The sequence below is a fragment of the Pteropus alecto genome, unplaced genomic scaffold (assembly GCF_000325575.1).
Source record: "Pteropus alecto unplaced genomic scaffold, ASM32557v1 scaffold21, whole genome shotgun sequence".
NCBI classification, from domain to species: domain Eukaryota; kingdom Metazoa; phylum Chordata; class Mammalia; order Chiroptera; family Pteropodidae; genus Pteropus; species Pteropus alecto.
In genome coordinates this window covers 3,409,776-3,423,369 of record NW_006436282.1, presented here as the reverse complement: position 1 = coordinate 3,423,369, position 13,594 = coordinate 3,409,776, and the positions used below count along the sequence as shown (strand labels likewise).

Below are 13,594 nucleotides of genomic sequence, written 5' to 3'. Positions count from 1 at the left end.
TTCTGTGGACCAGAGCAACTTATCTGAGTGCCTCTGGCTCTAAGTGTGTCCTGAGGTTGCAGTCAAGGTGTCAGCCAGGGCTCTCTCTGGAAGGCTCAACTAGAGTTGGAGGATTCACTTGCAGGTGGTTCAGCACCTGGCCATTGACAGGAGACCTCAGTTCCATGCCATATGACTTTACCTTAGGTCAACTCGATGTCCTCATGACAGGGCATCTAGCTTCTCCCAGAGCAAGATCCAGGAGGAAGAGGAAGAGAAGGGAGGTGAGTTGGGAGAGGGAGTGTGAGGTAGAGGGGAGAGGAAAACGGGGAGGAAGAGAAAGAAAGCAAAGTAGAAGCTGAGATGTCTTTTATGGCCTAGCTTTGGAAGTCACACTCCTACATTTTCACACTTTCTTATTGGCTACAAGATCCCCGCTGTGTAATAGGCGAGGAGATGATACAGATGCAGAAGTGTGAATACCGGTGGCCCTCGATGACCTTTACCTTCTGGTATTCACACTTCTGTGAATTCACACTTCTGTGAATACCAGAAGGTAAAGGTCATCGAGGGCCATTTGGGGAGCTAGCTGTCATACTTACTATAGAACATTTACTTTCATTTATTGTCCATCTTCCCCCTAATCTGCCACTTCCCTGTAGGTTACGAAAATGTAACCCAATGACACGATTTGTCATATTGGTCTTTTATTCAAAGACAGATCAGCTACAAAATTTGACTGTCTTGTAAATTCCACAAATCTGTATAAACTATGTAATGAGAACTAAGCTAATAACAGATATTAGAAGCCAATGGTAAATATCATAACTACCATTCTCATTAGAGTTAGGGATAAAACAAGGATGTCTTGATCATCCTTGTTTTTCAACCCTATTTTGGAGGTTCCTTTCAGGATGGTAAAATAAGAAAAAAAGTAAGAGGCAAAAAATATTATAAAAGGAGAAATAAAACTATCATTCTTTGCAAATAATTGTTTACCTGAAAATCCAAATTAAAATGCCTAAAAAAGTATCTGAATTAATAAGAAAGATTAGTAATGTATTTTGTTATGTGATGAACATAAAAATATCCAGTGATAAGTAGTTAACTGATGTCAGGGCAGGAAGTGGGGCAACTAGCTGCTAGGCCTGCTGGGCCAGATTTCCAAATTCAGTGTGGAGAAGAGCAAGAAGACTTTTGGCCAGAAATGTGCCAAGTGCTACACCATCAAGAAGGGCAGTGAGCACAAAAATGCACACCTGTGTGGGCTGCTGGGTGGAAGACAAATAAGGCTCCCACATTTTTCTTGTGGAGACCACTGAGAGCAGAAGCACTTCCTAGGGAGAAGACACACTGTTGGAGCATGTGCAGGATCTAAGGAAGCATATCCCGTGGCCAAAGTGATCTTTTCTGTCTTTAAGAGAAAGGAGAAAAGCTGATCTCAAAATAAGCTATGATGAATAGTATAGTTAACCATGAACTTATTTATTATAAGACAAATTGTCTCATAACTATTTAAATTGATCTCTTATACAGAATACACATGTTTTGTTGAAAAATCCTATTATAAATAAGATGGGTCTGGGATTAGAAGAATATGATTATGCTCTCTCTGTTTTGATAGTAATTTCAATTACTCAATAAGAACTATCTAATTTTTCCAAAAGTTTGATTTGATTTGAAGTTAGATTGCTTTAATAATATGCAGCTTTTTAACAGGTGGTTGTTGCTATCTAAAAACCTAGAAAATAACTGGTTTTTTAAAAACTTAGAAATTGGGAATATCTTTAAATCCTGGGGATATCTACTTTATTAATTCACAGAGTAGAGTAAGACTAACTGATATTTGAATTTATGTTTATTAGCCAAAGTACCTCAGTATGTCAGAAGGTAAGAGTTGAAGGAAGGAGCCCAAAATTAAGAAACCAAATTCTAATTCCCTCTGATTAGCATGTTGCCTTTTGATTAATGTAGGACATTTCAGTATGGTTTATGGATATCTAATATGCCTCACATTTTCTAGTGTTTTCTCATACCAGATGATCTTAATTGTCAGAACGATGAGATATAGGAACAAGTCAAGTTGTAGTGACAGTCTTATCTTCGAACTGAGTGGCTTAGACTAAGTTATGATTCAGCAATATCTTTAAAAGCTGTTCAAAACACAGATATGAAAGTGTTATGTGCATGTAACTGATTATGAGGCTTTCAAAGTATTAGAATTCATTTAGGAGAAAAGTACTTGTCACAAGCAAGAAAGGTGGCTGCTAAAGTAACACCTTGGACGTGTTTGTGTCCTTCCACAATGCCAGGTTTATTGAGTAGAACCTTCTCAGATAAACCAATCGGGTATCCACACAGGGTAACACACAACACACAGAAAGGGGAGCGTACAGGGGCTTATGCAACAGAGAGAAAGAGTACAAATCCTCTGGATTCCTGAAGCGAGCTCTGGAACTGGCGGCACAGATGGTCTCATGTCACTCCCAAGCCAGCGGCTACGATGGACAGCAGGTCAGAGTGCTCGACCCTCCGCGTACACATTCACGATGCTCTGGGGTCGGGCTTGAGCATCCTCTATCTGAGGCGTTCAGCTTATCAGGTCCTTGCAGGGTGGAATCCTTTTGCTTTTCGGCTCCTGCAGTCCCAGCTTCTGGACTGCAGTCTGGCTGATATTTTTGTGGTTGTGGGTGGTCCGGTCACACCCTAAGGGTGTTTCCATTATGTGACTTAGTTGTTTGCCAGTTGACATTACTGTCATGGCTTACAGTGGAGTCCATTTTGTAAAGTCCAAAAAGTTGCCCATTCTTTATGCTCTATACAGTACCGTTGGCACAAATCTGTTAATTATGTAGACATAAAGCTTAAGATAATTTAAAAGCAGATCCTTAAAAAAAATAATGTAATGGAGAGTCCGAATCAAGGTAATGGACTAAGTAAGTGTTCATCGATCTCTCCTCTCCTCCCAAATACCTTAAAATGTCAGAAAATACATTTTTTTTAAAACTCCTTATTGACACTAGGAAATGTTAGCACCAGCCCTCAGAAGGCAGGAAACGGAGCTGCATTTGAATTAATTAGGCTCTGGACTGAAAGATAGGTGCCACAGCCCTGACCACTGGAAGGAAAAACGACTGTCATTAATGTAAGAGCAGAAGCAGAGAATTTTAACCTCTGAGTGAACAGTAGAGTGCCTGGAGGTGGAGGTGGAGGTTTTAGGTAAATCATTTACAGGACTTAAGGAATTGCATTTACTAAAGGAAAGTTCAGGCTTAGTCCTCTCTCTTCTTTTTATATGGAGTTCAGGCAACATTTGAATCCAAGCTAAAAGCTCAGAGTTCTATTCTAAAAAAAAGGGACCACTTGCCAGGAGAGGGCAGTTGTAAGGGACTGAAAGAACATAGGGCAAAGCTTAAGATAATTCCAGACCTTTACCACAGATTCGGAAGAAATAATAAACTAATGGCCGCTCTACCCAAGAGGAGTATAAAATAATCCCTTCTGCTTCCAGGATGAAGCACTCCACATTTCAGCTGATCTGGAAGTTCTCCACCCTGCCAGCTAACTTGCACCTGACATACAGTTAACAGGCCTCACCCATGTCACAGGCCCTCCCATTTAGGAAGAGGCCTGTGGGTGACACTGGCCTAGTGTATGGTAGAAGCCATCCACAGCACTAATCAGCCTATCCTTTGAACTTGAATCATCAATAGACAACCAGAGGTCCTCAGACAAGACTAGAGGGAGCAATAGAGTAAGTTAACAGAAAATAGGCAATTCAGGGAACAGAGAACTTTTAAGAACTATAATTGGAGTCCTCAGAGAGATTTAAAAGGAACCATTAGTAAAGAAGCTTTCTTGAAAACTGATCATAGGATTGCCAAAATTAAAAATCCATAGATGGTCTGAATGGTAGAGTGGATATGATCAAAGACCAAATTATGGCATCTGGAAAATGAAGTCATGGTAGAAAGAATAACACTCTAGAATATGGAGCAAAAATACAGAAATGAAAAATAAGAGGAAGTTTCAGACATGTAGAATTAATCCAGGTCTAACACTGGAGAGGGGTTTCCTCTCCAGTAATGAGGCAAAGAGGACAGCACATAGTCAGTAACAGAAGGTCGACTTCTCATCTGCAATACTGGATACCTTCAAAATGCCGAGGGGAGGATGTCCTGAACCCGGATAATCTTCCCAGGCACACTACCATTCAGGAGGGGGACCAAGCTCAGGTCACATTCTCCCTTGCCAGGACTCGAAGGTTACCACTCATAGTCCTTTCTGAGGCAAAATGAAAAGTGAATTTAAGAAAGAGGAAAATATGGAAGGTATAAAACAGAGCAAATCAAGCCACACTTGTGAGTAGGTATAGATAACTACTAACTTTGGCATAAAGTTTTTTATACCAGCAGGGTCGTTGGGAGGCAGATAAAGGAAAGGAAGGACAAAAGTGGAAGAAGTGTGCTGAAGTCCTCACCTTTCTGGTGAAAGATGTAAATGTTAATTAATGCTGCACATTGTAAATATTATGCATATGTAATAAATGCATGAAACATTTTAATTAGTCAGGAAAGGGTAGAGAACAAAAGGGAAACAACTAGAAGCAGAGAAAATACAAACTGTAATATAGGACACAGAAATAAGTCTGTTAACAATAATAGCTACAATTGAATGGATTCAATGCAGTTAGTAAAAACAGACACTTTTAGACGAAGTTTTAGAAAACAGTGACAGAAAAATTGAATGAGAATGGATTGAAAAATACGTACCAGGCAAATACCAACAGTAAGCAAGTTTAGCAATATTAATGTCAGACCGAATGGAATTCTGGGTTTAAAAAGAGCATTCAGAAGCACGGAGGCATAGTTTACACTTATAAGGGATAAAATTCACTCAGAAGGTACATTGTCATTAACCTCTATGTACTGTCAACATAATACTGTCTTATAAAACCTCAACTTAGAAGTATGACAATGGATATTTTCCATTCTAAATGAGAATCTTGACACTTCTCTTGGAAGCTGATACATCAAGTAGATAATTTAGATAAAGATGGAAAGAGAATTTTTTAAACTCTTAAACTTGATCCAAAATAAATCGATATTAACTTTGCAACCCATAAACAGAGCAGCACAGTCCTTACAAATACTAATGGGATAGTTATGAAAATCAAAGATGACTCACCCCAAACTTATATTTTGCTGGTTGTGCATTTTTTTTGTTGTAAATGATCTTCTACTCTCTAGTTGCTGGGCCCACTTAAAATGTTAAAATTTTTGTATTGGCTGGCAAGCACCCCAAATTGTTCTTGTTGCTCAGGTAGTAGGCGGTCCCAAGGTCTCAACGTTTGTCTATCACTGCAGCATCAGATAGGCTGCCCGCTTCCTGTTGAGAAACCTAGAAGAAGCCTCTATTTCCTAGCCTTCTCCATCCCCCATCTTTGAGAATAGAGAAAACGACCTCTTTGTCAGTGTTGTCTTAGCTTTTTGGAATCCTGGTGAGTCCAGACAAATTGCCAACTGTGGCCCCCAAAACCAGCAGCTCTCTGGTGGCCCAGCTCTTTCCTGTTGATGCTGCTCCCCCAGCCTGCTTTGGAGCAGCCCATTGCTGTCCTCCGGGTTCACCAGAAATCCCCTGTCTACAGAGATACCTACCGTTTCTCCGAAGCCCTCGTAGCTGTCTACCCAGAAGAGATGGGAGCTGGGGGTGGAGAGGGTGAGAGTCATGTGCAGGCTACCATATTCCCCTACTACCACCATAAACACAGACACACAGACACACACACACACCAGTTTTGCCAGGCAGTTTACTAAACACCTTATACATTTCTTCTGGCATTTTTATTCCTCTAATCAGTATCTTTTCTCCCTCCTCCCCCCATACTTCTCTTTTTATAACAAGGAGCTATTTATGAAAACTACCCCAACTGAAGGAAGCTTTACCCATGTCATTGCATGAGTCTTTCAGTCACACTGACAGGCCTGCCCACTGTTGTGAGGAAGACTTTACTGCAGGTCTAAAGCAGACAACCTTGCTCAATTCTTTCTAAACCAGAAAATATAACAGAATCAGTGGTGTGAACACAGTGGGTTTCTAAGCATTTTTCATGTTTCCTTCTATTATGTTGAGGATAAATTTCTTGCTCAAAGTTTTAAAATTAATTTTCCAAGCTAATAGGAAATTCAGTACGACTTATCCAGTGAAGCAAGGGATATAAAGTAAGCTTTTTCACATGCAAAACTGTGATGCATTTTATAAAAATGGTTACTTAAGATGAATGTTTGAGGAGCTCAGTCAAGATGGAAGTGGAAGAGATTCAGCTTAGTAATAAAAATGCAAACGTGTACTATGTACTTCCCCAGATACCCATGCACACACTGTAACTTTAAAGCTGTCTGTTAGAAGGATGAGATGCAGTCGTGAGCCAGACCACGTTGGTTTGGACAGAAATTCTTACAGAATTATTAAGCCTTAAAAAAAGCAAAGGAGATTTATGCATCTGCATTTGACCAATTTGGTTTGGAATAGGTTCATAATGGAAAAGTAATAAAACCATAAGAGACAGTGTCTTCTGAGTACAGTCTCGCTTTTAAAAAATCTAAACATGGGCTGCCCCATTTTGAATAAAATGACTGTAGAAAACCGTCCCATTGGTAATTTTGGGAGGGTTTGTTGTTGTTGTTGTTGTTATTGTTGTTGTTGTTCCCTTTTCATTGATTATCAGCCAGTAGAAATTTTAAGCATTCTGCCAAATATTTTTTCTAGAGATGTCAGTCTTATTAAAAAGGTGTTGTCTGTGAGAGTCTCTCCTCTGGTCACCCCCCCCCCCACACACACACACACACGTGTTTATTTAGCTATCAGTAAAGTCTTCTTCTGGTGTAACTGGAGAGGTTAGGGTTTGGAGGGGTCGGGGGCGGTTGAATGTGTGTGAGAAGGTACCTCCTGTAACTGCCAGCAGCCACAGAAAAGCATGAAGAGGAAACACATAACAAGCTTCACCTCTGAAAAATCGGACCTAATAACTTTGCGAGTTTCTGATTTCAAAAAAAAAAAGCCAAAAAAAACCCCTTTCCCCATTTGTTTTCAACCACGTGAAATAGTGTGATTGATAAGTAATTCCTTAAAACCATTTAAGAATAGGAGCATAACAATGGATGGAGGTTAGGTGATTTGGGAGAAGGGGAGGTGAGGAGTGTCTGTAGGTGTGTCATCCTCCATCACTACAGACAACATAGTCACAGCTGTGCTTCTCAGAGGGGACAGTGAAATAGGCATTTGAATTCATCGAATGCTCAGCTTTCTTTCCACAGCCAGCAGTTCAAAGCACGGTTATTTTTATACAGTGAGAATGTGACCGGGCTGCGAATGTGTTATCCTTTCTGCAGGTATGCCCGCGGCCTCTTTAGTGACTCCTGCTGATGTTATCAAGACTCGATTACAGGTGGCTGCCAGGGCTGGCCAGACCACTTACAGCGGCGTGATAGACTGCTTTAGGAAGATACTGCGGGAAGAAGGCCCCAAAGCCTTGTGGAAAGGAGCTGGGGGTATGGAAATAACTTGTCCTTAACTAAATCTTTGGTATTAAGTAAAGTTTTTAAAATCTAATTACATCTGTTACTTCCCCCAATTTTTTTAAAGCTCGTGTGTTTCGATCCTCACCCCAGTTTGGTGTCACATTGCTGACATATGAATTGCTGCAGCGATGGTTCTACATCGATTTTGGAGGAGTGTAAGTATCGTCGTTAAATCTGCAGCTAAATTTGAGCTGCTTCTAATACTCAGTCATCATGGAAAAAAGTCCATTAGCGTACACCCTATGGTGAAATAGAGAAGATGTAGGAAAATAGTGAAATCGTGTTATCAAACCCATTTCCAAGGGGAACGCATAACTGACTGGAATTCTACAACTCCTGTATGATGCAGATTTTCAGTATTTAAATGTCATTTTTTTACCAAATTTAAAAAAATAAATAAAACAAAACTCAGATTCTTACTCTGTTTTCTCTTCTTTTAGGAAACCCATGGGGTCAGAACCAGTTCCTAAATCCCGGATCACACTGCCTGCTCCCAATCCTGATCACGTTGGGGGCTACAAAGTGGCAGTTGCAACATTTGCAGGGATTGAAAACAAATTTGGACTTTACTTACCTCTCTTCAAGACATCAGCATCTACCTCAAAAGTTATCAGCGGAGGGCCCTAGGAGACTGACCCTGGGGTGTTGCTATAGCTTTGTTACATGGGGAAAGAGCGCCCATCTTGGGTTGAAGCAATATTTCATTCCTTTCACATCCATCTCTTGTTTAAATTCAAGTCCAGGCTTTTTATAAGGTGAAATCATTCATTTTCCTTGTGTTTTTTTTTTTAACCAGGTCATTATAAAATTATTCATAATTACTCTTTGGGCCTCTGCTCACAAACTTGTTTGCATCTGACGTTGGCTGGGATTTGATCAACACTCACATGATTTGGGAGAAAGAGCAGGTCTGAATAGAAATTAGAGGTCTTCTCCTTAGATAAGGATTATAATCCCAAAGAGGCTACAGAAAGTCAATCATGGTGCTCAAAGTGTTCTGTGCATGTTTAACTGGTAGGAACATGGGTGCTAATTAGTAAAAGTGAAAAGCACTGGAAGCAATGAAAACATGATCAGAAATAGCCAGCCTGGCTTCAGGTTTTAACCATGCACTAATTCTGCCTCTGGATTATATTACGAAGCTTTTATGTGAAACATGTTTTTTTGTAATGAAAACCACATTGAAGATGTTTAATAATAATCATGTTCTATTACTGGTACCGAGACTACTAGTGAGAAGTCTGTGCTTTAGAGGAGTACTCTTGGCATTTTATTATATGGACAGAGAAACCATGAGATGCAGCACCTCTTCTAGATGTGCTAACTTTGGATAACTGCTCATATGATACACCTGTGCTGATTACTGCCCATTTCAATAAACTCTGTAGGAAAATGCATGCCCCCTGTTCCTGGCACCTGCCCTAATTCCCTCTTGATCCCCCTGCAGTCGGCACCCATTTGCCCTCAAAATCCACTTTATCTTGAATCATGTAAGACAAATATATTCTAATGTAAGTTTTTATTTAATTTGTGGTGCCTTGCATAATGGTCAGAGGGCTTGCGTGTTCATAAAGGAGGAAATAAACTATTTTTAAAGCTACTGAATTCTTTTTTCTTTGTATGTCACATGGTGAATAATTGTCATTATCGGACTCTATATCTTTTGTTTTGAGGATTTTATTCATATTGGCATGGGTATATTCTGTTCTTTCAAGGCAATATGTACCCTCATTTTCAGTATGCCAGTATGCCATTTTCACAGTAAGAGAAACTACATTTAACCATCAATAAATAAGGAACCTAGCAAACTGACACCTTTATTCTAGTCATCCCCAGTACTTTCTGTAGTTTCTTATCATGAGAATTAAAGTAATATAAAGTTTCACTGGAAACTGGACATGAAACCTGGTATGAAATGATGGCAATTGTATTTTGTCCAACTCTTCCTCATACCAGAACTATATACCACTGTTTATCTGACATTTGGTCATTTTTGGCCAACACTATAACGATTTGGGGAAAGAAGCTTGTCTTGAACAGAATTTAGGGCTCTTCTTATACTACAGTCATATTTCTGAAGAGGCTACTGATTAATCTATTGGTAATCAATTAGAACATTTTCCTCCATAAGAGACAGCCATTTTTCAGTCTCTGTCTTGCTGTAGGTCAACAGGTTGACATTCAAATGCTGTTGAAAACTGAAAAGATCCAATGCCATCCATGAGTCTGATATTTTTTTTTTAAGTGAACAAAAGCTTGTTATACTTCCCAGAAATAGCACACCTACATACGTGGCTCCCTCCATGGTTTTAGTTTGGCAAAACCAAAGAGAAAACCCCTCCCTCTACCTATTCAATCCCCATCCCTATTCAATGTGATGTGATAAATGTTCACATTTTAACCTCGAAGACCAGTCACCAAACTCCAGATAGGTCTTAGAAATGTGGGTGGTGTTATAATAACAAAGCACTCAAGCTTCGGGCCTTTGAATGCGGAGAAAAGTCCCTGAGTGTAAATCTCTGCGTTATTTTCCTTCACTTGCATGAAATTCATAGAAGATTGAATTTTCATGCTATAAACACCGACCCAGGAATGGTGCATTGCTCTCCCTTCTTTGAGAGCTGTTGCATTTGTTGGGAGAGCATCTTGGCTTCACTTAGACTTACCTGTAGCTGAGAGCGAATCTCTTTAGTAAATGAGAAACCAGAGGTACCAGGAAGCCAAAGGAGACAGGCCCACAGGGCTGCGATTCTTTAAAATACTTGGCTTATTCTGTTTGGAGGATAGGCACTGACTTGAGACACTTCGAAGGAGGGCTCATTTCCATCTGAGTTCTCAGTGGGTGGTGTGACTGTGACATCCTTGAATAGGACTGCAATCACCCTGTGGTGAAAACCATGTCAAATTTGTTCTGGGTTTTCCTTCTTCCTGAAGTGACAGCACAATACGTCGCCAGTGTTGTGGCCACTGTTTGTGCAGCCTGCCGTTTCCCTCCTTTACACCGAGTAACTGAAAGATGTGTAACCCACACACTTGCTACCCACCCAGCCTCCCCCTGTTCTGCCAGCCCCAGAGTCTCAGCTCTGCCCTTGGTCTACATCGTGATTGCTTTGGGGGTGGAAGAGAGGCCTGACTTTTGTAGCAGCCTTTTTTTTTTTTTTTTCTGGAAGGAGGGGAAAAAATGTGAAGCTGACCACAAAGTGAACACACTGATTCTTGGGTTCCAGTCGTGGCTGGGTTTCTTGAGGCTGGGTGGCACGCTGTCGCCAAGCTCATGCTACACCTCATAACCCACAACCATTTGCTGAGCTCCCTGGGGTCGCCTTAATCCCAGCAGCCAGGGTTGCACAGGGGAAAATAAGAATTCTGGCACAGAAAGGAGTCATTTAAATGCTTATTGCATTTCAAGCTTCAGTTTTTACTTAGCTAAAATATTTACCATTTCTAGAAAACAATGTTAAAATTTTGTGCTTATATGTTATTTAATGGTGGGGGCTATGTAAACCTCAGGATGCTTACGTTTTGACAGTCTTCTGGAAACGTTTAACAGCACATAACTCAGCAAGCAGGGAATAAAAACGGGAACAAATTGTGCTTGAAACTGTAACCTCCTTCAGCTAGGTATTCAACGAGGCACATTAGAATTCCTCAGGTAGAGGGAGGGAAATCTCCAATAATGCAATTTGACGAATCCTGTCTCATGGCCCCATTTATCAACCTTCTAGATAAACCCTCTCTAAAAGTCATGTGACTTTTACCGCAGAAGCCATACTTGTGGGGATGAATTTGTATCTTTGCCACTGAGCAAAATCTCATTTTAAATTCAGGGTAATCAAATGCTTTCAGGATGTGGATTTTTCCAAAGATCTTTAAACGACATGTTCCCTGGTAAGAGCAGTGAAATGTTCTTTCCACAAATGGTACTGCCCACAGAGACGTGTGCCTTTTGTTTTACCTTTGGGAGTAACCCAGCCCTCACCAAAGAGTTCTGCTTTCTACAGACCGCAGGGGTCACTGCTTCATTTGAAAGTCTGAAGCAGCTAAAAGCATTGCCACCTCTGTCTTTTAAAACAGTGGCAACCTTCCAATTGAAAGCCCAGACCGGGCCCCATGAGGGTAAGGAACGGGTGTCTTTGATTCTAGTTCCATAATGCCTGGAACTTAGTGGGCTCTTGATTATTATTTTGAAGGATGGATGGATGGATGAATGGATGGATGGATGGATGGATGGATGGATGGATGGATGGATGGATATTTTGAGAATTTTTTTTTCAATGAGCAATCCATTATTTTCCTACTTTACAAGCCTTTTCTGCTGCTGAGTTCAAACCATAACTGAAAACAATCATAGTCTTACGCATTGTTCAGTTACTTTAAAAGTCATAAATATATCTTTCATCAAAGCAACTACAGCTATTTAAAATTGGTTTTTTAATTAGTTACTTTGAGTCAGGAACTATCATAAACTATAGGGTATCTAAATTAAAGTTTTAAAAAATCATTTCCTTTGAGATCAATATTATAGTAAGGTTAAGATATGTCATCAAAATAGCTTATCTGATCAATGACTATTAATTATTTACGACTCATTCCCTGTCACTGCCTGACGTGTATGTGCCTTCTGAGGATGGTGGCAAGTTTTCCTTTAGAAGCTGCTGAGGACAACGGGAACTCTTTCAGCAGGGTTTGTTTTTAGCTAATGCATTAATTGACTCCAAAAGAGTCCAAATGGAACACTCTGCTTTCATCTGCTGGGGTAACCTAATAAAATAATGTTGTTTGTTTTTAGATTCCTGGCTGTTAAGGGGGTTTTGCTCAAGGCAAAACCACAGTCCCCTCAAATAACTTTAGAAGGAAAATTAAGAAGACACACTAATTGTGCCTGTCTCAGGCTGCTTCTCCCAGGTCACAGACACACCCCCGCACACTGGTCTGGCCACCGGAGCTGTACTGCCCACCCTGCTTTGATTCCTGCCACTTTGGAGGATGCTTGATTTTGCAGTGGAGCGGTTCTTATGGTGATCTTAAAACAGACTCAAGCTCTCAGAACAGTCTTGTGCACGCTATAGTCCGTCCTATATGCTGGGGAAAGGAGAGTACAGGTTAATGAAAAAAGACTGATTAAAATAGTCTTATCTCTCATCACCCTGCTACCACCACCACCACCATCCTTTGCCCCTTATCCCAGTTCTTGCTCTAGTCTCTCATTGGCTGCTTTCAAATGAGAAAGGGGCAAATAATTCTACCCCTGCCCTGGAGTTCTGTGGCCAGTCAGAACCTGTTAAATATGATATTATATGCCAGGCATGATCTCATTAAATATTCCCCACAACTCTTAATATAGGTACAGTAAGTCCTCACTTAACATTGTCAATAGGTTCTGCGGCTTTAAGCGAGACGATATATAATGAAACCAATTTTATCCTCGGCTAATTGATAAAAAACAAGTGTTAGGTTTCTACAGCATCTTATCAATGTTAAAAAGAAATGACGTTGAATGAAACAATGCTATTCGAGGACCCGCTATACTATTCTTTTGCCTGTGCTACAAATGAGGAAACCAATCAGAGAGGTTCAGTATCTTGCTCGTGGTCTCTCAGCTAGCAAATGAGAGTGCTAAGATTTGAATCCAAGTCCAATGGCCACCCAAGTCTTGTACTTTCCCTATGAGGGTTTCTCAGCAAAACTTAGTACAGAAAGTTCTTATGATAGTCCAGAATTTCTTAATGCCCCCAGTTCTCAGTATCAGATGTATTATTCCTAGCTTAGAGTAGAAGGGAAGAGTGATCTCTGGTTATTTGCATTTGTTATCTCAGAGAATTCCAGAGCCTGAGGACCAGGTGAATCCTGACAAACCTTTTGAGGTTCATCTTAAAACTATTTTATAGCCTATTAAAGTCAGTAAAGAGAGTATTAAGGTAAATTTGAAGCATTTGCCCCACGGGCTTAAAATTGGAAGGTAATGTGGAAAAAGCAGAGGTAAATTTACAAACTGTTACAGTGCAACGTGATATGATGTGAACTGAACTGGACCA

The 13,594-nt window shown here is 40.3% G+C and overlaps 1 protein-coding gene across 6 annotated transcripts in view; it reads left to right on the top strand.

Annotated features, from left to right (window-relative positions):
* Positions 1-9,159, top strand: part of SLC25A13 (solute carrier family 25 member 13) — a 165,391-nt gene extending 156,232 nt beyond the window's left edge. For all 6 annotated transcript variants that reach the window (XM_006911925.3, XM_006911924.3, XM_025046837.1 and 3 more), the window contains 3 exons: positions 7,371-7,529; positions 7,624-7,714; positions 8,000-9,159. In XM_006911925.3, the coding sequence (XP_006911987.1) occupies positions 7,371-7,529; positions 7,624-7,714; positions 8,000-8,186 (437 nt within the window). In that variant the 3' untranslated portion in view covers positions 8,187-9,159. The remainder of the gene's footprint in view (positions 1-7,370; positions 7,530-7,623; positions 7,715-7,999) is intronic.
* Positions 9,160-13,594: the final 4,435 nt, after the last annotated feature.